Raw genomic sequence first — 27557 nt, 5'->3', positions numbered from 1 at the left:
TAGCATCTACAACATCCATAGTTAAGGAGACACAAAATTCTGTTGTGTAGACAAAAATATCTTATTTTTAACCTTCCCTTCTCTCTCCTTCTTGTACTGGAAGAGGCAGTGAGCAGTTGTTCTCCATTCATCTCCTCGAGGCTGATCACGATTCTGTAGAGACCTAGCATGTTTTCTGTAGTCTCTTTTCCAGATTGAAAGCTGACCATGCAGTTTGAAGACTGGCAAAAATATTGAAGAACTTTGAAAGTCAGTCCTTGCCAGGTGTATCGGGATGCTCTTGCTCACCTGCAGATAGTTCTAAATATAGATTAGTATAATATTACTGTACTCTGTTTGGTAAGTATTGTCACAAGTCTTCATTGGAAGAGCTGAAATGAAATATGAACTTGAGGGCGCAGGTACTTGATATGCTGGGAGAGGAGAAGGTACTCAAAAATGATGGAGAAGAAAGCAAAATGTTGGAAGAGAAAGAAAGCTTCAGAAGAGAATTTGCAGTTATCAATACCACGCTTGCATAGAAGTGATGAAGAGCTGAGAGATCTGGCTGATGCTGTGGAAAGCCTTTACATAATGATAACAAGGCACAGAGGAATGTGACCAAAGATGAAACAGTCTGTGTGAAACATTTTCCCTCTGCATATTGCCAAAGAGGAATGATCCTGTGTCTCTGCTGCTTGATGATCAGCAGTAAGAAACAGTAGGTCACCTTGTCTTGTGACTGGCTGCTTGCTGCTTTTGCGCTCCTACGTAGGTGTGTGTATTCTCCTACGAATTTGCCACTTTAGGTCCACCTTTCTCCTCCCTCCATGCTGTCTCCTGCACGCCGCTAGCAGCATAGCTGGGTTACACCAGAGTGTCCTTCTGAGTCTTGACAGCCAAGACTTGGGAGTAACTGTGTGACCATCTGAGAGGGTTTCTCTTTGGAAAGTAACATCTCTTCTCAGTTCCTGTTTTCCTACTGTTCTTTGGCTTTTTTCTTCCTTTTTTTCTCTTTCTTAATTCTCTTTAATTAATTTTTTGGCACCTCTTTTAATTTCTCACATTTTTGAGAGAGTCAGTAAATGAATCCACCATTGCAACAACCCCGATGAGGAAGGGGAAGCAATGCGTTTCTCTTTGCTCAGAACCGGAGTGTGACTAATCTGAAGAATGAGGCACAAGGCCTTGGGTCACTTACGGGTCTGTCTCGGTATTTGCCTTAATTACCTCCTCTTTCCTTCCCTTGCCTCTTGTACTCCCTACCAATGGTGTTTGGACAGTTACAGAAGTATGATGCAGTTGCTCTCCAGCCAGTTGTTTCTCGTGTCTCCCAAAGGAATGGGGATTCAGGCTGTATTGGTCGCATGGAATAAAGTTGAGGCACAGGGTTTTCTTATGGATTTCTCAATCTTAATTTGGAGCTATGGTAAGGCACTCATTTCCAAAGAGTGCTTGGTCATTATTACTCTGCTGGGATTGAGGGGTGAGCCAGATTATATGTCTGTTGTCACAATGCTGGAATAACATGCTGTTTCTGGGTTTACTCTTTCGCATAGTGATTCATTGTGAACTTCAAAGTTTTATTTATTTATTTTTATATAAATACAGATACATACTGCAGCCCTGTCTCCTTGTGTTGGCACATCCTTGTCTACTCCAATCATCCCTGCTCAGTAGGGTTCACAGCTGTCCAGCTCCTCCTCTGCAGGTCTGCTGGGTGAACCTCACTGTACGGTGTCTTACATAGTTTTCTGATGAAGAATAACCAGTAATGAACAGTTTGTAGAGCTACCTCTTCTAACCCTACGTTAGCTTTCTTAGGGAAGACTTGGGAATTGCTCTCTGGGTTTTTAGCATTTTCTTTACTGGGAATTTTCCCTCACTGAAGAGCCAATCTGCAAATGGAGAAACTGGGAAGGCTTTGGGCATTAGCTAAATTGTTCCAGTTATCCCCACATCTCTGCTCTGCTGGCTCTGTCCACTGGGTCCAGCGGACTTGGAACCCGACTTACACATGGCTTTAGGACTTGACAGAGAAGCAAAATGTCTCATAATCCACAATATGCTACATAACTGGCTGTGTGCCTGTGAAACAGGGTGATGTTGATTCTTTTTCCTTTTGGAGGCTTTAATAACAATAAAATGTCATAGCCAAAGGCTCAGAAGATGTGGAGAAGCCTGGCAAGAGGGAGAAAGGCTGACCAGCACTGTGCTGGAGATGGAGAAAACAGGAAACCTGGGAAGAAGATAGAAATTACACTTTAGGTTGAAGGTAGACCAAGCATCAGATACCCAGCAGGATGTTAAATATTCTGCTACAAGACTTGTCAGATTCCAGTGGTATCACCTGGAAGTCTCCTGAGGGTCCCTGTCTCTAAAGAGAACATGAATTCTCAAGTGTGTCTTGCTTGACGCGTTCACTGGGGGAATCGTCTATCTGCATGAAAATAATTTGTTTCTTTATCAGAGATAAAAGACTAACCTTTTCCTCCATCTTTCTCTTTTCCAGTCTCTGTCTGCTGCTGTCTCTTCATACTGTTTCTCTTCCTGTCTGAGCTCACCGGATTCATAGCCACTGAAATGTAAGTAAAAATGATGTTTTCCTTTGTATGAATGCATGTGTACGTATGATTCTTTAATGCTTCATTCTGTTATCTTGCCTAAATGTGTCTAATTTCACTAGTCCAAATAATTATGTAATATTTTTTGGTTTCTCTTTGGTTGAGTCCAAATTCTGAACGATTTGTTCAGCTTTTTAATTTACTAATGTATCCTAGGCAAATTTAGTTCTAAAATACTTTTGTTAGAGCAAGCTGTTCCAAACCTGCTTAATGTTTTATCTTGCATACAAGATTGTGTACTGAGCGTGGGGAGTGTTCTTGATGTGACCACAGATTGTACCTGGATTATGACCCTTGACAGTTTCTGTGGTGATCAGATGTAAGGTAGTGTAAATGCTAAAGAGCTCAATGCCTCTTCCCCCTCAAGCTGTTGATTTATTGCCCTCATCTGAGAACATTTCTTCTCATCTCGTAAGTACTTTCTTTTGTGCTTGTTTCATTCAAAGTGATTCTGGGAAAATAGCATATTTTTATTTTTTTTCATCAGTGACACCATATTTTAAATGTGTGGTGCCCGTTGTTGAAATCCATGTGGTCTGTGCCCTGAGACTGCAGGGTTTTATTGCCGATAGAGTGGGATGCCTGGCAAGATTACTTTTTTTCCCATGAGCCATATTTTTTTTTCTCATCGCTTCCCTGTGGACTAAGTGGAAATTCCATTTTGACGGTCTTTACTGGACGTTTTTGGTGATGCTTTTTAGAATAGAGAGTGGCATTTAAATATGAATGGCTATTAGTTTAATGAATGTTAGTAGTACTTTTTTTTTTTTTTAATGTGAGATAGAACTGAATGCCTGATCCATGCAGATAGGGTTACTCACAGTGTGGATGTTCTTTCTTTGTGCCTGTTCAACCTTGCTTGGAAATTTACTTGACAGGCGTCTGTGCCTGAGGAGGAGTTGTCCCTAGGTAACTTCTTCAGGATCTCACTCAGTAAAACGAAAATTCCCTTTTTTAAAAAAATCACTCATAGAACAAATATTTTAGTTAGTTTTTTTTTTTTTTTTTTTTCCCTCATGCTCCTCCTGCTTTAACACAAACTTTCCTTAGTAACTCTTAACATAAGTGCTTTTGTTTTGGGTTCTAGGACTCATTCTCCATCACCCTCCTGATGTAGCAGTGAGCTCACTGGTGTGATACATGATTCCTGGAGAGTTAGGAAGGGTGGAGCTTCCTTCAGACGTGCAGGGTGGTCCAGAGAGCAGCAGCCAGCCCTGCCGGGCAAGGCAGCCCTTGAGTGCCCTGAAGTCACGTGCCAGGTTTTGACCCACAGTGCTTGGTGCTGGGTCTGATAACCACGCGAGTCTTCCATTGCTTTCGTGTGACTATGACTTGGAACAAGAGTATCATCTGAGGAGTAACTGTAACTTTGAGTAATGCTTAACCTTAAGACAGTGTTAGTATCTAGGTCCAACTAATTTTTTCTGTTGCTCATTTACTTCAGAATTGATGTCTTATGTTTCTTACTCCCTTCCTCTTTCTTTGAATTCAGTCCTATGCTTTTGCTTTTAAAGTAGTTGGGTTCCCCTTCTCAATACTTCTCTCTAGAGCTGAATTAAAAAAAAAAAAAAAAGTAATGCTTCATTTGTAAGTAAAGAATATAGTATTCTTTGGTCTCATCTTAGATCTCATTCTCTCATTTGATTTTTTTTTAATGTTTTACTGGGGGAATTAGTAATACTTACTAAAATCTGATCAAATTAATGAGTTATTTGCCTTTGTATAGTGAGTTGTGCAAGCATTTCTTTTTGAACAGCAAAATTATGATTCTTTGAGCCATCTTCATCCTTTTTTTTTTTTTTTTTTTTTTACATTGTAGCTTTGTTAACAGCATGATGCATTTTCCACAAAGAAGGTGCTGTAAGTTCCTGAACGCTCAGCTGACAGGATTCTTGTTAAAACCTCAGAGAGATGGTGAACTGCCTTTCCCAGCAGGGACTGCTTGAGGAAGAGGTGTTTATAAGTGTTCAAGCAGTAAAATTGTAGTGAGGATGTCATGGAAGAGGCTGAGGCAAATGAATGCCAGAAACAGATTCGTCATAGACCTTCCAACACAATAACTTGCAAAATACGAAAAACTCCTGATGAGTTAGAGGCCATCAAAATCTTTCTTGCTGGGAACAGATCACCCACAGTATTTGTGAAGAGGCTTCCTCTCTAACTATGGAAATACCTCAGAATGTGACAGTAACAAAGTATTTCCTAGTTCAGTAACTATAAAAGACGAAGTAAACTTTTCTTTTTCCATGTCTTACTCATTGCTATCTCTTCTGGAAAGCTATATTTAGAGGTATTCAAAGATGTTGCCAACCTCCTGTGCTTCCCTTCCAAAGGTGTATTTTGGAGAGCAGATTAGAAGCATTCCAGCAGCAGAGCCCAGTGGTTTGGAATAGGGCCGTGGAAGTGTGGAGCTGTGTGGAGCTGTAGACCTCTATGCTGCCATTATGAAAGGGGTGGTGCCAGAGAGCGGCGGGGGGAATATTAACTCCCAAAAATGTTTTGAGGCTTGTTTGCCCCATATGATATACTTTTGAAGATACAGAAGATGGTGTAAATGCAAATTGCTGAATTCCGATCAACTTCCATTGCAAGCTTTGAGACTCTTCTATAGCAAGAGCTTTCCACAACGTATATCCCTGCAAGCTTGAAGTTTCCTGCAGTCAGCCAAGATCTGAATGATTAACCAGAGTACACTTACTCATGCTAACTTACATGGGGTGAGCTCTCCTGCTCTGCCAGTGCTACCTGCATTCTGAAACTGCATCAGTGTTTCTCCTCTTGTGCAATATTGCCCTTAAAGCAGTCATGCGCTTGACAAAGCAAGATTGCATGGAGATGACAGAACATTTTCGATGGCAAGGAGAAATTGGCAGTGTTTTCTTTGGTTTTTATTTATCTGTTTGTTTTTAAATGAAGTGGCTGTGGCCATGTACCTTACATAAGAGATGTACCAGGTTGCCTGCTGTGGGTTCTGTGTGTGGATCGTTACCCTGTTACGCCAAGTAACTGTGCGTGGTAGGTGTGCACGCAACAGCCTACTGCAGGGCAAGCCCAGCAGCAACCTTCACAGCGATAGTATCCACAGGATTAACTGTCTAATTCTCACCAACGGGAGATTTCTTTGGTGTCTGCATCTGGAGTGAGAGGCCGATATGGTTGGTTGTGCTTGTGTGCTGTAACATGAGCAAAGATCTGCTCTGCACTACATTAACCCTTCACTGTTGCTGGCTTCTACCCACTTTTACATTCCTATGACTGTGGCAACATAAATTCCTGTTGTCCTGGAAATCTCATTTTGGTCACTCTTACCTGAGTTGAAAGCCCGTTGTCTTAGTACTTGTAGTCTCAACTGCCAAAGATTGGTCTAGGTAGCAGAGGCCAAGAAATGGCGCCTCGTCTTGAGAGTAACAGTTGTAACACTAAGACCAGCAGCCTCTCTGCGTGTGGAAGATGGTGTGTGGCGCGGTAGCTGTGTGGTGATCTGGCGTGTGGGCCTGTCTGTGAGCAGCGGGGTCGTGGCACTGCGAGGGAGCTTCCCTCCCACAGCGGGGAGGCCAAGCCACGACTACGCAGTGCACAGAGTCTCAGAATGGTGGAGCTGGGAAGGGACCTCTAGAGATCATCTGGTCCAACCCCCTGCTCCAGCAGGGACACCTGGAGCATGTGGCACAGGGTGGCATCCAAGCGGGTTTGGAAGATCTCTAGAGAAGGAGACTCCACAACCTCTCTGGGCAGCCTGTTCCAGCGCTCTGGCACCCTCACAGTACAGAAATTTTTCCTCACATGGAGGTGCAGCTTCCTGTGTTTCAACTTGCTCCCATTTTCAGCGGCAGGCGGGAGGCTCGCGCGCTGCAAGTGCGTGTCCCGCTCTGCCACTTGCTGGCTTCCATGTGGAGAAGCCCCAAGATGGCTAGAAAGTTCAGTTTCTCATTTTCTATATCTCTTGCATGATTCTGACAGGCAGTTGTTTGAGCAGCCAGGGAGGAAATCAAAGCTTGCATCATAGCTGGGGCCACCTTTTTTCCTTTCCCAGCTTTAGGAAACACAGAGCAAAGTGGTGAATAGGGGAAGAGAGTCCGCTGTTTTGCTCAGCTACAAGCCATCATTGCAGTTAAGAGGAAGATGGGATTAGTGATGGAAATCAGACCCAGAGTGAGCGTGACTGAAACCCTTGGAAGAGTACGAAATATGGCAAACTCCTCGGTTCTGTAAGAGAAGGGAGGTCCATGCTCTACACTTGGACCTCTGCACAATTGGCAGTATCAGCGGGGCATTTTCCCCACTTGGCAAATGGTTCAAATGGCTGTAGCAATAAAGCTGAAGTGTTAAATGTGGGTGGTGTTTCCTGAGCAGGATCAGTCTTAGGTTGAGAGTGCACTGAGAGCTACAAGTTGCTTGGAATACCTTTAACATCCTTCCTTCCTCACTCATCTTGTTGCTATGTTGCAAGTCAAGAACATAGAAATCATCTATCTCTTTTTCTAATTAACCCAGATCAGTTCTGGAATTAAATAGTTGGCAAGGAGATAATCCTGCCTTTTATGACCTTAATTAGGTCATGAATTATGTTCTGTAGGTTTGATAAGAGTTTTCCGAGTATTCCATTGCTAAGGAGGCAAGATACAATTAACTTATTTAGTTTGCCATGCATTGGCAGCCTGGAGAAGGGATAGGAAGGTATGGATTTGATACTCATGGTATGAATGATGCAGCTCAATTACAGTTGACTAGATACAGCACATTAAGTAGAGAGCAACGCACCATTCCTGGCAGTGTTTCTTTGTTTATCTATTTGTTTTTTAATGAAGTAACTGGCACTGAACAGGCTGAAGTGGCAAGTTTGCAACTTGAAAGCATCCCCCTGCATGGCAATTTATTACTCAGGTAGAATATCTGCAACAAATATACTATATTTGCATAAGAGGATAAAGCAGCAGCAGTGTCGGCATCACTTGTTCATTTGAGGTGACTGGGGACACGTACTTGCTTTTATTTTTCTGGCCAATCTGTGAACATCACACAGCCCAGCTCTCTATAGACATCACATGCAGCAGAGCTCAGATGTTTGTGCAGGCTGTCAGGTACCACAAACACAGGAAGAAGCAAAAAGCCAGGAGCTTTCAAGACCAATATTGCTTGTTCATCCTGGACTTACCTACATGCCTAAGACTGATCCTGCAATGAAGCAGGAGATTAGTTATCATACCTGCCTTCAGAGAAATTGGAGAGCTTCTCCGTCCTTTAGCTCCCCAAGGTACGTGGAATGTGTTTTGTGGCTCTTGGCCCATGCAAGTTTCTCATAGCAGCTTGCAAGATCAAACTGCACCTGCTCTGAACAGCAGTGTGACCCTGGCGTATCAGATGTTCCTCCTGCCAGCTGCTGTAACCTCTGAGCATTTGCTGTTGGTGGAGGGGTCATAGTGCTAGAGTTCCTATGTTCACATGCAGGTCCTAGACACCAAGATAAGGTAGACAACTCCATTTCCATTAGCTCATCTGGTTGAGGCCGATGCAATGCTGGAGCAAGCCAGACAAGAGTCCCCCAGCAGCTGGGGGGAATGGGAGTTGTCAGTGTTGCCACTGGCTGACCTTGAGACAGACACTTGACTTTTCTGTAGGACAGTAGTACTTAGCTGCCTACATCTCAGGGGTGTTAAGAAGCTTAATTAATGTTTGCCTAGTACCTTGGAGATTACCTAACACAAGGTGTTGCATGGCTGTGAAGCGTTGTTACGCGTCTGTCCTAATGCCCCTGTGTGGGTTAGCAGGAAGCGGAAGGTCACGTCGTGATGTCATTTGTAATCTCTGACTCAAATATACATCGATGTCTTTGGAACCCTTCTTCTTTCCTTCCTGCCTCCTGGAGAAATGTAATTCCTTCCTTTGTAGGACACTTGCTGAGCTGAGACCAAATGTGGGACAAAGAACTTCTAAGTGAAGTTTTGACTCTGTTTCAGGGCTTAAAGAAGCTTATACATGGCAAAAAAATGCCGTACCTGCATAACTTGCTGCACAGTAGAAAATTTGCTGTCCTGATTACTGTTCCTAAGCACAAAGTGAGAAGATGGTTCGTTTGTCTGAAGTTGTCTCTTCTCTGGTTTGGAACAAAGAGGTAGGGCAGGTCTCTCAGCTTGGGCTGTTGTGATCCTGGAGGCTGTTGGTTGATTAGAACTTACCTAAGAAAGTCTCTTGAGAAGCTCTGGGCTCCATTGAGAAAGAATAATTATTTTTCCCTTTAGTTTTTGGGTGCTGGAGGCCAAAAAGTACTTCCTGAGAGCTGGAGAACAAGGTAAATTGCAAGGTGACTTGCTGGCGTCAGCGCCTGTGTTTTCTGTCTGTGTGGCAGGTAACTGGAGAGGGGAGGATCTGTCTGGTTGTTTGCTGTAAAAGAGAGAGCAAAAAGGTTAGAACTTCTGAGAAGTAAAGACTAGGCCACGGAAGACAGAGGACAAGGAAAGGCTGTCTTGGGCAGAGCTGGAAGTTCAGAAAGGTTGATGCAATTTGTCTTCCCTTGTATTCAAAGGGCCGCAGGCTCTTCAGCTGTTGAAGTGCTGAAGTGTCTAGAGCTCATGGCTAAAGTTGCTGGGAGAAAATAATGTCTGCTGGAGAAGCTTGTTTCTGGGGAAACAGAGCTGTTGTATCATAAATCTAAAACATGGAGAACAGGGCTGTCTTTCAATGGATAAGATAATTAAGAAATACTAAGTCCCTTTGCCGCTGCTGCTTCCCCCTTTCATTCTCCTTCTCTTGCGTGCCGTTTGCACAGTCTTCAGTCTTAGCCAAAGAATCCCTCCAATTTTTATTTCTTGTAATGTGACAAGTTTGTAAGCAAACAGGATGAGCCACAGAGAAGCCCAGGAGCCCAGGAATGTGAAGCATTTCAGAGCGGCTCTTTCTAGAAGGGAACCAAATTCTTTCTGTGTGGATCATGGCTCCTGCTGCGTCGAGAAACTTTCCTCCCTTTTTCCTTGAAGCAGTGGAGGAAGGCTCTGCGGTGGGACACCTCTCACCCGGCCTACTGCCCTCATCACTGCGTTATTGTGTCACTTGCCCTACGTAGCCCTTTCAGCAACCAGTAAAATACCAAATCCTACTTCCGTAGGGTCTTTGGAGGAGATATGTGCCGTCTTTGGAGTCACAGTACAACCCTGGATGCTCTGCTCTCTAAAGAGCCGTATGAACCATCTGTATTTACAGCCTCCTTCTGCCTGACCTCAGATTTTTTCTTTTATTTCCCAGATTCATGATTAATCCCCATTGCTCAAGTTTTGGGATACTTTAGATTCCAGGAGGGGCATCTAGCCTCCTTTCTTCCACTGGAGACATTATCCCTCCAGGAAGAATTGCTAGGGGTGGCAAACACTGCTTCTCCCAGCATTCCAGGGCAGGTTGATTAAATAGGGAAGCTCTGTGCCACTTGGATTTGTGGCGTTGGGAAGGGGGATAGCAACTGGCATGAGTGCCAGTTCTCTGCCAGCTCCATCCAGCTTCCTCCCAGGGGAGGAAGATGTGAAGATGTTACAAGCTGTTGGGTATCTGAGAAGTGATCGTAGGACTATAAAGTTGGGAATATGAGTAGGGGAGGAGCAGGGGTCTACCAGGGAAAGAGGAGGAGAAAATGGCCTTGCCCAAGGGACAAGTTGGGAACCGTTGGTCTGGTGACCAGAGCTAGGACAGGAAGCAAGTTGTCTTTGCACAATTACTGGGGTGTGTAACGTGGACAAACTGGCCTACTTCTTGTGCCTCAGTGATCCAGGCCGTACCTGAGTGACTTCACTGCTTTGTTGTCCCATGTAAAACATTTGGCTCCAAGTGCACAGTGAATCCTTTGACTTCTACTCGCAGCCCTGTCTCCCTGTGATCACAGGGAGGCTTGTGTGCATTTGCATGCTCACAGACACACCTGACTGCACTCCTGACTGGTTCAGAGCTGAAGATTGCTGAATGCAAATACTAATGTTCCTAGAGTCTCAACCCAGAGAAGTGGGATCCAAGCTGCTTAACCTGGTGTGCATCTTCACAAATACACATGCTCCTTTTGGCCGGTACTGCTGAGCTGCCTGCGGCACTGGCCGGGCATGGTCCTCATCTCGGACGGCAGAGAACTGGGAAGAAGCCAGGGGCTCTTATGAAACCCGTTTGCTGGCGACTGGGAGGACTCTGTTGATGGGAGGACTCCAAGTGCAGAAAGGTGCATGGCTTTGGGAAATTAGTGCTCCTGGCTGGAGCTGCTCCTCACAACCGTATTTGGAAGTATGACCTAATCCTGCACACTAGCTAATCCGTCAGTAATGACTACGTAGACTTAATGCATTCCACCTGGAAGGAGAGGGCTCAGCCGAGGAGCCTCTAACTAGGTCGCTGGTGAGCAATCTTGCCCCTCCCTCTGTGTCATTTTTATTAATCACTTGAAAAATACGTTGAGTAAGGATTGCAAGCAACTTGTCAGGCCAATTAGAACCAGAGAAAGGTAGGGCGGTGAAGCTGAAGACACATGCTATGCTGGTTTTAAATGACTGTCTACAAACCCCACTGACCTGTGAATAATGATCTTAAGAAAATAAAGTTGGCAGCTTTAAAGTGTGCTCCTCCATCTGAAGACATGTTTCTTCTGAATACACAGGATGAGCAGTTTGTTATTGTCCAGAGATGTATCACCAAAAGCAAATCACTTTGTCTTATAGCTGCCCTTAATCTGGTTTGTCCATTAGCATATATATTTTTTGGCAAGGGCCTGTCCAAGTGTTGCATACACTTTGAGCGTTAAATAAAAGTAATGCAAAGCTCTTTCTTGCAAAGGCAGTTTTATGGAGCTTGCCTGAACAGAAGTTCCCATTGCTTTATGATCCCTCCTACTAGGAAATAAATTGCCAAATTTTCTCACTTGATGAAGCTGAACAGTATTGGACTGAGAGAGAACAACCCTTAGGTAACGTTGCAGTCTTCTTGGTTAAGTGTGGTAGTTTTCCCTGAAATGTGTTTTCTAGAACCACTTTGCTAGTGCTGCTATGTTTTGGGCATGTTTTTTGGTTTATAGTTTAAGTATCAAATGGATAGTATGTGCCAGCAATAAATATTTATAATCTTGTATTCCTTTTACGTTTTATCTGTATTTTGTCTTCTGTGAAATACGTGCCAGCCCTGTGGTGCTATAAACAGCATTACTCTTTGGGAGACGGTTGCCTAGTGTATTAGATCCTGCTGTCCAGGATCTTTGATCCCATCTGTTTCCTGGCTCAAATCCTTTTCTCCTCGGTTTTATTTGTTGGTTTTAGTTACATTTTGCGGACTGAAATGAGAGGTTCAGGAGAGAGATACAAGTAGAGGAAAGGGCAGGAGGGAAGCCATGGCACCCAAAAAGGGAGCGCGAGCAGTGGCAAGCGGAGAGATGAAGCAGCCCAGGCAGCTTTCCAGCCTGCTATGGTTAACGACAAGTCTTGGTGCTCCGCAGCCGGCCGCAGAGCTACCCTTGCTGCCGCTGTGGCAACTGCGTGGCAAAAACACATGGTAGGTAGTTACAAATTGGCTTTTCCTGTAGGATAGCTTAGAGGAGCTTTTCTCTAAACCTATTGATGCTATAGAAGAGCACACACTTTCCTCCTTCCTGAAAGGAATAACGGCCCAGATACACAGCACTAGCCTGTTGCTTCTTAGACATTAGGTTCTTGTTTTGTGTCACTATGGAGACCTGGGTTGGAGGGTCAGTAAATCAGGAGGATTTATTTTTCTTTTTTTTTCCCCTTAGTAGAGGAGATGTTTAGAGTCTCTATATACTGCAGTTGTCAAGCAAGGAGTAAAAGTAGCTTGTGGTTTGTTCCCAAGCAACTGAGGGGACAATTCCTACCCTCGGTCTGTAACTCTTGTTAGCAAGTCTCACACAGCCAAACCCAATGCTTTAAAGACTCATTTTCCCCTTTCTGTGCAAGTTCTTTCAGTGAAAACTATCTGTGTTCATGAACCCACCTGTGCTCTTCTGTCCTCCAGAGTTAATGAGCTCTATGTGGATGACCCAGACAAAGACAGTGGAGGGAAAATAGAAGTGAATCTGAACATCAGTTTACCAAACCTGCACTGTGAACGTGAGTACCCCCTTTCACTCCTCACTTTCTTTTTCATTGTATTTTAAGTGTTAAGTGAAATAGGCCCAAACTATTGGCAGTAGAGCAGTAGCCCTTCTTCTGTAACAGGATGGAGATGAAGTAGCTGCAGCCTTTACCAATACCCTCTTGCTTTGTGTTCCAGGCCAGAACCTGTGTTTTCTCTTTCTGAACTCTCTCTACAGCTCTGGTTAGTGGTTGACCTTTCTTCCTGGCTTCCTTCTAAGTCTTGTTCCCCTTTTTAGTGACCTTTTGTGTCTGACAGCAAGAAGTCTCCCTAGTTATCTTTATAACTCTGAATGGACTGTCTACTTGTTAGCTTTTACATATTATCTTTCTTGATTACCTTGATTTTCTAAAGTCGAGGTTGAATTCACATAGGAAGATAAAGGAGTTTAATTAGTGTCAAATAAACAGTCTGAAAATTTTGGTTATAAAATCCATTCTGAAGATTCGGTATGAAAATATTTGACAGGTGAATTTACTCACTGCCAGGAAAAGTTTTTTTTTTTTTTTTTTGTTCAGTAAAAGGCAATACATACCTTTCCTATACAATCTGATTTTTCGTTTTGCTTTCTCTCCCTCTTCCACCCATACAGTAGTTGGACTAGACATCCAGGATGAAATGGGAAGGCATGAAGTGGGTCATATCGACAACTCTATGAAAATACCTCTCAACAATGGAGATGGCTGCAGGTTTGAGGGCCATTTCAGCATCAACAAGGTGAGTAGGAATGAGGAATGACAGTCGGTGAGCGTTCTGTCTGGAGAGGTGTGAGCAAGATGCATTTATAAAATGTTCATGAAAATCTGTGTGTCAATGTCTTGGCTTACAGAGGATAGATGATGTCCCTAATCACTAGCTGAGCTCGAGTCTCTCAGTGCTGCAGAATGTGAAAGGAGGCTTCATGGATAGACCCTCAGAGAGCGTGTTAGCTCATCCTTACCATTCTGCAGACCAGGTAGTCCAGGTAGCATTGCTCTAATAGCACTGAGTAGCCCTGGGGCCAGTGCTCTCACTTTCGGTGAAGCTGCCCTGAGGTTTAGAGGACTGCTTGATCTCCTTGTGAATACAAAGTGTCTTCTGTGTTTATTCGTCACGACTTTTGCACCTCCAAAATGTGACTCACTGCGTAGAGGTCTTTGGCAATGTCTCTGTCCAAACCTCTTTTGTTCCAAGAGCCACAGAATGACAGGAATGTTCCCTGCCGGAGGATGCCAGGCCAACAGAAACGGCTCCGCGTTGAGGTGTTTGGAATACGCACACAAGGCCTTTGCGCATGCTTCGTAGGGGTGCTCTGCTTCTGCCTCAAAATGCAGGCCTGGAGGAGGCTGCTCTCTGGGATGGGTGTGCTCAGATTGGATAATCTTGCTATGTAATGCTAGAGATGACTAGCTGGGGTGGGGGAGGCAGAGGTGGGGCGCACTGATGTCCTAAGCAGGGCGCACCCTTTATTCACGCCTCCTCATGTACCACAGGCTACAAAATCCTCCTTCCTATTTTTCCTCCCAGGTCATGCTAAATCACATCTGAAAATAGAGTCAGAACCTCCTGCTGATTCTGTGGCTTGAAAAGAATGAGGGACTTAGAAAAGAGGATGTTTCTTTCCTCACCTTATTGCCAACAAAACTACTGGCAGCTGATGGTCCACAAATCTGGGAAAGGGTTCACTGGAATGTAGTTCTTGCTCTGCTAATCCCCAAAGCACAGAACTAAAATACTTTGAGTTTTTGTTTGCTTGTTTGTTTTGTTTTCCCAGGTTTATGTGGTGCTTTCTGCTCAGCAAGGGAACTCAACAGGGGTTGCTGTATGTGGCAGTGAGAAGTTCCCTTTTCTGCTTGTTTGTGCAAGGCCACTATTTATCTTGTGCCCTGTACTGGTTGTGGCCAATATCAGAGGGAAGAGGCTTCTGGCTCTGAAAGCCTGAACCTCTCATGTCTCAGGTGAAAGTCTTCAGTCTCTTGGTAGAAAATTTATGGATTCTGTATAACTTGAATAAGGCCCTGCCTTGAAACTTGGCTGCGGATGGTGGTCAGGCCCTCTTCTGCAGGGCTCTGCAGGCACATAGAGACAGTCCCTTCTTTGAAGAGCTTATATTGGAAGACACAGATCCTGCAAGGAGCTTCACAGCTGCTGAGCTTCCTGTTGGCTTCAGTGGTTGAATGAAGTTAGTGATAGGAGCAATGATTAGAGCCTGAATATGTGACAGTACCCAGCAAAGCATCCAGCCTGGAGAGAAGGTGCAAGGCAACTGTGAGGTGATTTTGTGTTGTTTTTGTGGAGTCTGATACCCTGTTCGCTTAGCCTGCATATGTCATAGCTTACATCCACACCTGAAAGGGTTTCCTGAAGTACCCAGCTGTTTCTCAAGTGATTTAAATTAGCTTTTCTGGAAGCAGCATTTGGCCGCTGGCAATTCTACTGGTGAAATGTCTGCAGAGAGGACAGGGGGCACCAGCTGTATAACAGTCCTCCCACTGTTGTCTTACACTGTGTCAGATTGCTTTCCAGTGCTGTCAAAGGGATTGCCAATCAAGCCTGTTTAATTTCCTGCCCTTTTAGGAAAAGTTTTTTTGCGCCCTCCATAACCATGACCGAGCTGAATCTGCTGAAAGTCTTCATGGCTTAGGGCTGATGACCTGAAAGTGTGTGCACACCAGAGTGAGCCACTCAAAATGACATCATGGCTTATTTGCTGCCTTGGCAACTGGAGTTCTGAGATGAAATCCTTATTTTCAGGACTTTGTGTTTCTCTCTGTCAAAAAGAAAAAAAAAATCTCAAAAGGGTTATTGCCAGGGTTGGAACCTGAAGATATGGCTTAGCATGTATGTAAAGCCTATAGATTAAAACAAAACAAAACAAAAAAACAAACTGCTTCTTACCCAAAGTCTTCTCAACTGCAAGGTTTCTTGTACCTAGTGCTACTAGAACGTATCAACATATCCACTGCTTTTGAAGGTTGTTCTGCAACAGTGGGCCCATTTACAAGTCTGAGATGTGGGAGGAAAATGTTAAGCAACCATTGCCTGCCAAAGGCATGAATCTTATTTTAATGAGGATGAAAGACATAGCCTTAAGCACTAGGAATCCCTGAGGCTGGGAGTGGTCCATTCACCAGCCCAGAGTCAGCAGCAGTAGCCATGTGAGGACACCTGGGATGTGACTGCTACCTGCACCGTGTGCGGAATGGTGATGTGGGACAAGTGCAGGGAGGTATTTCAGTGCCTCTTGCTGATGTGCCAGGGGTTATACACTGCTAAATCCATAGAGCATGCCAGGCTGTATGGATCTGGGCATTTCTGCTTCATATCACAGAGCTTAGCAATGCCTTGAGGGATAAAATGTGAAATTCTCTTCCTTGTCTTGATTAATTTTAGGTCCCTGGTAACTTTCACGTGTCAACACACAGTGCCACTGCGCAGCCTCAGAATCCTGACATGACTCACATCATCCACAAGCTCTCCTTTGGGGACAAGTTACAGGTGAGTTCTCTTCCCTGAAAACCCCTTGTCTGTAGGGGACCAAATGCAACCAGAGCAACCCTGGTACTAGACTTTCCGATCAGTTTTATGGAAGGGCCATGTGCAGTGTGGGAAGGCATAGGAAAGAACTACCCAGATAACCAAATCCATCCTTTGCACTGTACACTCATGTGCCTCTTCACATGCCACCACATCAGGAAGGAACGGTGCTCAGTCATAGACTAACTTTGCTATTTTCATCTGAAATAGAAAGTGCTTTTGGAAAACTTAAGTGCCGGTGTTCATGCTGGGAATAGAAATGAGGATTCCTGGGCCGGTAAAATGCTACACAGTAGTGCTTTTAGTATTAATGTTGCAAGCACTTCTTAAGAGAGTGCTTGCTGAGGAACAGTAATTATACTAAGTGAAAATGAATTATCTACTGTTTTTACCATGGCACCAGTCAAGTCCTTTATAATTCACTTCACCATACTTCTAAAGCAGATGTCTATTAGCCAAATTTGTTCTGTGAGACACAGGTTAGACTTAGAACTGCCAGCTCCCTGCTGGGAAGAAGTTCAACATGTGCACTTGCCCTGTGGATAGAGTTACACCTGGTGTTGCAAGTTATGTAATAATTTCTGATTTCTCAATAAGGGCAGATTACAGCACTTCTTTAGCCTACTTCCAAGGAACTGGCATCATAGGTGGGAGTTGCATGTGTGCACACCCAGTTTACGACTCGCCCTAAACACTTACCCGTAGTCTCTCTGTAATCTTCGCTTCTCAGTGCAGACGTCTCATTAGTCTGCTGCTTGTACACCTACTTCCAAAACCCTTTTCTCATGCTAACAAGTCTAAGCATTGCTTTGTAGTCTCCTGACTCTGCTCCCGGCTTCTTTTAGGAAATATCTTGTGTGGGAACGCTGGAATATTAGCATATAAATAAGCTTGGCTTAATGTCTGTAAAGCACACTGAGATTATGAAAAACATTAGGTAAGTGCTAATAGGGAGTTCTGTAGTTTGTATGGGAAATCAATGCTGTAGGGTAGTGTTCCCTGTGCTTTATCGTGGAGTCTTTGAGTCTTTGAGTAATGTAGCTGAAGTGCAAATCAGCAGGAATGAGATGAGGAGCTCGGGCAGTTCAGGGCAAAGGAGCAGGTTTCTGATAGCAGGTGTCTTCCTTGCTGGTGGTGAGAAACCTGCCTAGTGCACACATATTTGAGTCATGATTTGGACAAGTTCTGTTAGTGCTTTCAGAGGTGAAAATAGCTACTCATCTTCACACACACGAGTGGAGTAGAGCTGCCTATCCAGTAGGCAGATGAACACAAAAGCTCAAGTTAAAGGAGGACACATTTACTCTACAGGTGCTATTGAAACTCAGCAAGCAGTGCAGAGAGCTGGTGTTATGGAGAGCCCTAAATCTGTCTGATATACCTTTGAATCTTTTGTTTTGGCTCCACCTGTTCTGATGTAATATATGCTCACGTTTCATAAATGGGTTGAGGAGTTTGTCTCATTCACTCGTGTCATGTGCTGGGGCTCTGTTCTTTCGTAGGTTGCTACTCACTCTGCCAGAATGATCCACTAAGGTACATGCTGTTGTCTCCAGGAAAAAACCAGTTCATTTGAAATGGAGGATTAAATCTGATCTGGCCTCCTTTAAGCTTCAGTTCTTCCAACAGTCATTCATGCACACTAGTGACAAACTTTTTGTAGATCTTCCCTAGTGCAGACAGGACCAAAATTCAAACCCAAGTATGGTTACACACTAAAACGAGTGCAGAAAGTAGGATATTGCTTTTTATTTATTTATTTTTATTATTATAGAATTCTCTTGAGTGATCTCATTGAATATCCCAGATCTTCATGTTGAATAATCTTAATTTAAACTTTGTAAGAAGGCTTGTTTTCCCTTTATAGGTGCAAGGTTGGAAGTTATATTAGCTTATTCTTGGGCTTTACCTGATCAGTCCAGCAGCTTTTCAGTTATATTTTTCGGTATGCTCGTGTAGAAGTTAAAGTCCAGGGTGCTCAAGGCCCTGGCAAGCTTCTTTTTGAGGTCCATCTAGCAGGAGCATAAGGCATTGGCATTCTAGACCTCTGATTAGCTTGGTTTTCATTTGAGTTCCAGTGGTGAAGCACTGGATTTGGCCTTGGTGCTGCAGCACAGTCCTGAGGATGTCTGGCTGAACAAGCTCAATTAAGTTCTCTGTTGCAAAGTAATTTTGCCACTGTGGCCAAAATCGTCTGGCTTGATGAGGTGCCCCCAGACACTTAACAAGGTGCAAGTATGTGCCCTCAAGAACATACCTGTGCCGTTCATGGTGCAGAGATTAGTTAGCGGTTTTGGGACAGCAAGGGTTGTAATGGGAGTCCGAAAGAGTCCACAAGGAAAATCAGAGTAGAATATCAAACTGGGAGTTAGAAATGCCATCCATGCTGCAAAGACCAGAGAGGCAGATGTACCAAATGATCTGCTGATGTACAAATAGGCAGTTGTGGAATCTGTGGTGGCTGTGTCTGTGTGGAAGCCCTGTGATTTACAACCCAATTTGAGTGGAGAGATAAAGAGCAGACAATCTTTACATACAAGCAGAGTCTGAAATAAGGCTGCTCTTTCCCAGGCTAATGTGGATGCTGGAGAGCACAGGGCAAGATACTGAATAGAACAGATATAGCAGTTGTTTGCTGAGAAGTCGCTTAAATATTCACAGTAGCATATTTTTGAGTGAATCTTAAAATTTTTAGCACAGGTATGTGATAAGGGGCTAACTTCTGAGCTTCATCCAGAATGCAGCATAATACTATAGCCTGCTCCAGTGGCTTCTCTTTCTTAGTTTTTCCACTGTCCTCATCTGTATGTGTATGATAGCTGAGTAAAGAACACGTACAGTCTGCGTGGATAGTTCTGACATGATTGCTATTCTGTAAGATCCTTGAGATGCCAGCAGTGTGAAAAGCCCTGCAGAAAGCTGAGCTGGTGCTTTTGCACTGTGTCTGTAACCAGCATCTTGCTAGATGAGCTTGCTGTTTTTTTTTTTTCTCTCTCTCTCTAGAATTTCCCTTCTCAGGTGAGAAACTGGTTCAGTTGCTTTTTCCTCCAGACTGTCATCTGCTCTGTGGCATTCTGAATGGGGAAACAGCAATTAGGATCAGACAAATAAATCCACTTGCTATCAGTTGTTGAGAGGGTCTGGGAAATAGCTACTTGTGCAGCACCCTCTTAATGAGGTGAAAGTCAGAACACACCCTGTGGTCTGGCTTAAGGTCAGGAATTTTTAGGTTATTGAGTTATTTGTTCCTTCTGTATGTTATGTGAATGATGCAACCCTAAATCTGCAGCTCTTGCTGTGTAATTTTCCCTGGCTGTAGGATTCACAAATTGGTTAGTCTATTGGCGGACACTAGGCTCTACAAGAAAATAGAGTGCGTAAGGTATGGATCAAACCCTGTTGATCTGGGCAAACAGATACTTGTGCGCCTGGGACTGGCTGCAAGGAACGCTGAGTGAGTGGCAGAACTGGCATGTGGTCTTTCCATTTCAAGGACAGTGTGTGTGTGGTAAGGGATGGGATGAGATGAAGCTGTAGAAATCCAGCAGGTCTTACATGAGCTGCTTTTGCAGGAGGACTTTGAGTTTTAACCTGCCTCTGGTTCCCATTTATTTTCATTTGAGCCTGATAAATAATTTTCACAGTAAACTATGCAAAGCTCTTGTGAAATTTCTTTGTGATTTATTTTGTAACTGACATCTTTCAACTGCAACTCCTTTAACTTTAGAGTGGTTTTGGAGTTTCATTGTGTAAAGCATTGGGAAATCAACTTTTTCACTTGGAACCAACCCCAGCGTTGATGGCCACTGAGAGATATTTCAAGCTGTCTTTTGTTGTATTGAGAGTTTGTTTTTGGAAAGGTTGAATCAGGCTGAACTCTTTGTTACAGGAGAGAATAAGGAAGCAAAGGTCAAGATTGCGGAGTCAGACCATAGCTTGTTCAAGTACTTTTTATGCTTTCCAGGTCCAGAACATTCATGGAGCATTCAATGCCTTGGAGGGAGCAGACAAACTCACCTCAAATCGTATGTATGCTTGGTGATTACAGGTTTTAGCCAACTTGCTGCAGTAGGGAAAATAGTGTTATTAATGCAACGCTGGTGTATCCAGGAGTCTTTAATTTTCCCCATTAATCAAAGCAATCCAGACGTTGCTGACTGACATCTCCATTCTGTCCGCTACTGAGAAGTCTTAGTCCCAAATAGCCGTTGCAGTCTTTCTGCAACCTGGGCATTGTCTCCAGCTCCTTTATGATCCTCTGGTATAGATTTATTGAGTGTTTTATCCATGTCCTACTCCTATAGCTTGCTTTGCTGCTGCCACCACCATGACAGCTTTTCCTTTTCTCGTTAATACAAGATACATGATACCTTGTCTCCCACCCTGTGGCTGGAAGGAATCAACTTTTTCACCATGTTTCTTTACAAGCAGCTGCACAAAAAGAAACTTTCAGTGCATGCTGCAATTCAGCTGAATGTTTTTCTTTCAAATATCGAAGTTCCTGAGGGATCTCCATCTTGTCCGTTTCTTGGAATAGAGTGTTCATGGTGGTTCCTGATGCTAGATAGTTGTGGGGGATTTTCTTGTTTGTTTATCTTTCCAAAAGTCAAGAGAAGAGCTTTACAACCATTTCCACAGATAGAAGAATGCCAAAACAGTTATAATCCTGAAAAAAAAGAGTAGCTGTTAAGCAACAGGAAGAGAAGGCAACAACGTAGAGTGCCACTACACTACACAGTGCCACTACACAGAGGAGATGGCACTATATAGGTTGTTGGTGTTTGGCCTCTTTCTGTCAGAAGCAGCACAGTGAGCTGCAGCTCCAAATGCAGCTAGTGCTTGACTTAAGCAGGACAGTTTTTGTAGTATTGTGGGGCTCATCATTTATAGATGGAAGCAGTTAGGAAATTTGAAATGCCCTTTTGTTCTGGTACTACAGAAGTCTTAGAACGATAGAAAGGTTCTGGTGGTGTCCAAGTGCCTTGCAAAGTTTTGTATAAATGACATATAAATAGGATGCAAAATTGATACTGCATCACAGAACCTGTGGTAAGGAAGGAGAAGGTACTTGTTCTGTGAGCTTACTTTTTTATTTATTTGATTTCTGACACAGGGCTGCTATTCCTTTCTCTAAACTGTAACTTGTATTTCCCTTTTCTTTTCTGACTCCAGCTCTTGCATCTCACGATTACATACTGAAGATAGTCCCTACAGTGTACGAAGACATGAGCGGCAAGCAGCGATACTCGTACCAATATACTGTAGCAAACAAGGTAAAGTAGCTGGTTCTCCAAGAAGCTCCTCGTTGCAGCCCAGCAAGTGCACGGAGGTTCCTCTGTCACTATTCCCCCTCTCCAGCTCCTGTGCTCCACAGCCATGTGTGTGTGAGTGTTCGTAGGTGAGCAGTAGCCTCTGCTGGGAGAAGGAGGAATTGAAGCCCTTCAGAGCCCTTCCTGCTGCTCCTGCTGCCGTCTTAATTAGGGTTGGGGTTGGGTGAGGGTTCTTCAGAGCCAATGGTGGTGCTAAGTTTTTATCCTGGAGTATGGTATTTTTTTTCCTGCTCTTGTCCTATGTCAACTTAACTGATTTAGGTCTCTATAAATTGTATGGAAGATTTTCAGGGGCTGCTGAAGCTCCCGTGATTTCTATCAAGGTGCATTTGAATGGAAATTGGATTCCTAACTTAATATACCAAACACTCTCATGTGGTCTTATTAATAAAACAGTCTTAAGTGTCATGTGTGAGTAAGAAGAAAAAATTCAGTTATCAAAATATGTCACATCAAAGTTAGCTAATGAAATTAAGGAAGCTGACTGGGAAGAACAGTGCTTTGTGATTTTGTGTTCTTTAAGATTTTAGAATGAGTAGATTTCACCTTCTCGCTTCACCATTTCAAATGTGTGTCAGAAGAGCAGGTAGATTTCTTTTTTTTTTTTTTTTCCCCATTTCTCAATATGTTTTTTATGAGAAACTAGCCAGTGCTAAACTGAGCTAGTAAAATAAATAGAAATGAAGGACATAATACTCTCTGAATTAGCAGAAAAACTCTCTGAATTAGCAGAAAAAGATACCACTTTTGACATTTTTTGCATTTTATAAGTGTTGGTTTCAGATACTAAATCATCTGACTGCCATTGGACTCGCAGTAGGAAATATGTACTGGCTGACTATTTCACGTGCCTAGTTAATGACCGTAAATTTTGATAGTTGTTATAACTTTATAATTATTAAATCATAAAAATTGAATGTGTAGATAATTTTAATAATGTAATCTAACTAAAAAAAAAAAAGAACTTTTTAAGGTAAAGCCACTGTTTCAATTTAAGGTAATTTGTTACTGAGATTCTAGCGGAAAGTCCAGAGTCTGTTTGTAGTATGCAATACCTAGTAGTTTGCCATAACTGAGAATCAGGCAGGCACACTCAAGGGCTAGTTCTCAGATTTGCATTCTGTCTAGCGACTTTTGGGCTTACTTGTACAGTCCCAATGATTTGGATTTCCGATTACAAAGTATTTGTTCTGTTTAATGTCACAACTCCTGTTCTGCTGAGTTTCTTGTGACACAAGTTCTAAGAGTAATTTGGAAAATGGGCAGCAGGAGCTACTACTTTTGACACTTATGTGAACATGTTTGTAAACTGGGACCTTCAGCCAAGACAGACTCCTTAAAGCAGAACTGATAGTGATGGAGAAGGGGAAAGGAAGGAAAAATTGAGGTCAGTTCTATCAAAAGGGCAGCAGTGCTGCTTCTGCATTTTCTTCTTGTTACAAATAAAAATGTTCATGTTGCTGGTTTGGTTCTTGACTGCAATACTGATTAGTGGGAACCAGAAATCTGAAGCTATTGGTATAGACTGGCATGGGTTGCCAAGTGTGAGGAGATGAAGAGAGTGTTAAGTGTGAACAGGTTGACTCCTCTCCTCCTTTACCTCCTAGACCCTCCGTTTCCTCCCTTCCTCAGACAGCCCCTGTCCACGGAGGTGCTGTAGCTTTCCCCAGGGAGAGCCCTGAACGCATCCGGACCAGGCACGGCAGCCCCATCCTGCTGCTTTTGCCGGACACCAGCAGGGCCTGTGTTCGTGTGTGCTTCATACTGGCATTCGGCAGTATCTCTCTTACTGGGATGCTGTGCTGTGGCTGGTGCACTGCAGTGTATTTGCTCAGGAAATAGGTTAAAGGAGATTACTGCAGACAGTTTAAATGCGTTTCTCACCTGAACCAGCTTGGAATGACCTTTTGTGACATCTTTTTCTGTACGTAGTCCCCTTCTAGCTTTCAGCATGAGTTTTAAATTTGTCTGTACATTATTCTCACTGGGTGGGCAGGGTATTTGCATTGCTGGTCCCTGTGGTAGCTACGGGGCTTGCACATGGGAAATGTTACTTCCAATTCCAAGTGCATTCCCAAGAGATTCTTGGGTTCTTGCAGACTAAATCTCGTTTGTTTTGATGGGTTTCCCAGTGTATGATTTACGTGCTGACAGGACAAAAGCTTCACCTGCAACCACTTAGAAAGTCTTTCTATTCAAATAAAGCAGATCTATAGTGGAGAAATCAATGATAGTCTATCTGTTTTCACTTGTAACTTTGGATGAAGATGAGAGAAAGGAATATAACTTGTCGTTACAGGCTGTGTCATTATCAGACTGCAGCATCCTGTTTTCCTGTTTGATAACGATGTTCTATCTGGAATGAGATTGCTCATGCTTTATGCCATTTTTCCCTCACTTTCTGTTCCAGGAGTATGTAGCCTACAGTCACACTGGCCGCATTATCCCAGCTATCTGGTTCCGCTATGATTTGAGCCCCATCACAGTGAAATACACAGAGAGGCGACAGCCCTTGTACAGGTTTATCACATCGGTGAGTTACTCAGAGCCTCCAGCTCTCCCTTCTCCTACCTGCCATGTGTTTCCTGGACCTTGCTTGCTCAGAAGTAAATTTCTGCTTCAGAACTTTGGGATCTTGGGCTGGAACTAAGTCAGTACATCTCCTCACTTGTACTGAAATCTAAATGAGGTAGCTGTTAAGTCTTTTGCTGCCATAGCTTAATTTAGCAGTTGAGCACTAGAAGAAAGAAAAGCAGCCTCTTCTGTAGGTTCCATGTGTAGTGGGTATTGTTGTAGAATGCCAGAAATTTGGAATTCAAAGTGATATGATAAGTAATAAAACAGACTGCAGTAGACCATCTTTAATGATGAGATCTCTCTTACAGGGCAGTTGTTTAACTCTGTGTAGTTTATTGTGATTTTGCCAGTTCTGAGTCTTTATACCTATATAGAAGAGAAGGGCTTCTCCAAAGGGCTCTAAATTCCATAGGTATGGGGTTTTTTCCTTTTTTTTTTTTTTTGACCAGCTGTATTTTGATCCATCAAGCCCAAACTGGTAGCAAGTCAAAGAGTTATTTCAAGATCTTCCAGAACTTTTAAAAAAAGTGTGTTGAGGGAAGTGACTTAAATTATAAGCTGCAGTCTAGTCTCCTGTCCCGTTAAGGTATTGTAGAATGCATGGTAGTTGGAAAAAAATGGCTGTCGTGAAGACCTTGCATTTTGATTTTTGAACTATTTTAATTGGAAGTGACACAAACATTGCAGCTATGCTGAAATTACAGATTTTGATTTTGCAGTTTCTGATGAGCATAAAGTTGCTTTCACTTGACTTCAGAGTTATGTAGGGTTTCTGGGATACACAAATACTAAGGAGGGGTTGAAATTAAAAGCTTAAGCTCTTCTCTTATTAGCTTGGCCTCCTGGTTTAAAAAACATGATTATAAAAAAGCTCCAGCACCTTCATTTTATGATTTGGCATATCGTGCTGCCTGTCCTATGTCTATCTTAGAGGCAGGTCCCTCATAGAGACACTATCATTGGCAGTGTGAATGCCCTGACCCTGATGCAGGTGACCTGCTCATGTTGCATTTACTCAGGCTGAGAATATTTTAGCTGTACATGTGCCACACTTTAATCTTTACAGCTTTCAAGGTAGCTTTGAAGAGGTTGGAGGGGAACGGAGTAGGGCTGCTGTGGATTAAAACACCTTATGCCCTAGGTTTTCTTGCCCTGCGTTGCTGACATGGTCTGCTCTGTTGTCCTTTCCCTGCCCTAACCCCCTCCTGAGTCTGCAGCTTGGCCTTTTGCATCACTGTTGCTCTGGAGACCCAGAGCGATCGTCACCCCTGCGCTGAGGCTGCGGCTCCCTGCCCTAGCCAGGGATTATCTGCGTGGGGCTGCTGCAGCCGCGGGGAACGGGACAGGCCTTGGAAGCCCAGGAGCTTTTCTGAACAGCAGCTGCTTATTTGAAAAGCCACAAGTTGAGGGGATCCCCCTGCCTTTAACTGAGCAGCTTGTTTACCGGGGTGCCGTGTGGCGGGCAGTAAAACGCTGCAGTATTTGTGTGTGGCCGCAGAGGCTTGCAAGGGGTGGGGGGAAGATCCTGTGGGTTTGAAAGACTTGGTCAGGGTCAGAGATGGAAATGGGTATGGGGCTGAACAGGAGTGTCTGTCGGGAGAAGCAGTGCCCATATGGAAGAGCAGCGTGGAACGGTACCCTGAGCAGGGACGATCCCACGTGGAGCGTTCAGGTGGGAGAGCAGTACTGGCTGCTCAGCAGAGAGCCAGAGAGATCTCATGCTGCTGCTGGAAAGATGCTCTTCAGTACTGGGTTTGCCCTCCCAATGCCAGCACTGCTGAGAGCAGCAGCCCTGGCACTGCTGCATGGGCGTCCACTGCCCTGGGAACTGCCACACTCCAGCTCCTGCCTGCTTCTCGGCTGTTTGGGTATGGAAAATCACCCTCACTTTCTGTACCACACTAGGAGAGAAGGCACTGGTTTAAGATAGATCTTACTTTACATGTCACACTTGTTTCTTTTCCCGTGAGACTCCATCCTGCATCACAGCCACTGCAATCATATCCTATTAAAAACCCTCTTGTGTACCCCGTTACGCCATCTCTCATGGCTGTGATTACTACTCCTCTAGACTCCTTTTCCTTTCTCCTCTTAGCAGTTAGGCCCGAGTCAAACCCTAACATCTCAGGCCGAGCCTAGATGATTCCCGGTATAAACCGCCATGAAATACAAGTGCGTGATGCCTAATTTCCATCAGCACTGCTAGGGAAGAGTGCTGCACACACACGGATGATACAGGAATGTCACAGTGCAGCTTCCGCGCTGACCCAGGGCCCGGTGCTGCTGCCGCCGTTCTTGTGGCGACAGAGCGAGGCCGCGCGCGCAGGGAGGCAGGCGCCGCGCGTGAGTCACCGGCGCTCGGCACCACAGAGCTGCGCAGGCCAATATATGTTTTTTTATCTCCCCCTCCTTGCACTGCTGCACTGAAATCACATTTTCCTACCATATGATGCAAAATCTTAGTGTTGGATAGTTTTCTGCTGTTTGCGGTGTAAAATCTTTGGTCAGCTGAGCTGCTGTGGACTGAAATGACCCAGCTCCGTTGCTGTCATTTTCCCTGAAAAGTCCCTGTGCGTCATGTGCTGGGGGGCAGCGGGGTGGGGATGGGGTGAAGGAGGGCACAGATGACAGGAGCTGGACTTGCTCCCTAAAAATACTAGCTTTGCCTCAGGCGGGTGCCGTGGTTTCTGAAGCTTTTACCTGCTGAAACGCCAGCTGTCCTGCTACAGCCATGGCAACCTTGCCTTGCCGTCGCTATTGCATCTTCCAGCTGAGCTCAGCAAGCACAAATATCCCACTTAAACGTGTGTGTAGATGAGGGATTTACCCCTCACCAGGAACGAGCTGTTTGTTCTTTCGCCGCTGCAAACTCCCTGCGTAGCCGACGCTGCTGCTATTTTCTGTGTAACTTTGTCCGGGGGCTTCAGTGTTGGCTGGGAGAGGGGACGGGCACAGCAGCCTAGGGTGGCTCTGGTTCCCTTCGGACACAGTGAGCGACATTTAACGCAGTCCTTTACAAGAACATCCCAGTTACAAAGCCAAAAACATGGGAGTTGGGCAAGGCCAGGTCCTGTGGAGGCGCCGCTTGGCTGCTGAAGGCTGTTAGGTTACTCCGTCGCGGGTCACACTTTCCGTGTGAGCCCAGCCTTGCTCAGTGCCAGGGTGGGGCGGCCGAGCCCGTGTCCCCCCCGCACTGTGTGTGACTCCTGCCTTGGTGCCGGCGTGTGGCACCGCGGTGCTACCCCGAGCGAGCCCCGAGCGCGTCCCGCGAGCCGCCCTCCCGTCTCCTCGGGCGAAGGAGCCGTCGTCCCCGCTTGTAGAGCAGGGGACTCGAAGCAGTGTGATGCAGAGTCAAAACCTGCTGCCCCTAATTTTGGGTGCTCCCAGCCAAGGTACCTCTGATTTGACCTGTCTGGTTACTTTTGTG

At 44.4% G+C, this 27557-nt stretch overlaps 1 protein-coding gene across 1 annotated transcript in view; it reads left to right on the top strand.

The window, feature by feature from the left end:
* Positions 1 to 27557, top strand: part of ERGIC1 (endoplasmic reticulum-golgi intermediate compartment 1) — a 54936-nt gene that overhangs the window by 24227 nt on the left and 3152 nt on the right. Inside the window, exons 3-9 of the mRNA XM_088521423.1 lie at positions 2492 to 2564; positions 12588 to 12682; positions 13300 to 13424; positions 16080 to 16184; positions 20188 to 20248; positions 21396 to 21496; positions 23964 to 24086. Of these exons, the coding sequence (XP_088377549.1) occupies positions 2492 to 2564; positions 12588 to 12682; positions 13300 to 13424; positions 16080 to 16184; positions 20188 to 20248; positions 21396 to 21496; positions 23964 to 24086 (683 nt within the window). The remainder of the gene's footprint in view (positions 1 to 2491; positions 2565 to 12587; positions 12683 to 13299; positions 13425 to 16079; positions 16185 to 20187; positions 20249 to 21395; positions 21497 to 23963; positions 24087 to 27557) is intronic.

The sequence above is a fragment of the Tinamus guttatus genome, unplaced genomic scaffold (assembly GCF_059628265.1).
Source record: "Tinamus guttatus ecotype Peru unplaced genomic scaffold, ASM5962826v1 Tinamus_guttatus_pri_ptg000007l, whole genome shotgun sequence".
In the NCBI taxonomy this organism is placed as follows: domain Eukaryota; kingdom Metazoa; phylum Chordata; class Aves; order Tinamiformes; family Tinamidae; genus Tinamus; species Tinamus guttatus.
The sequence above is the reverse complement of the archived record's forward strand: the minus strand, read 5'-3'. Positions and strand labels throughout refer to the sequence as shown.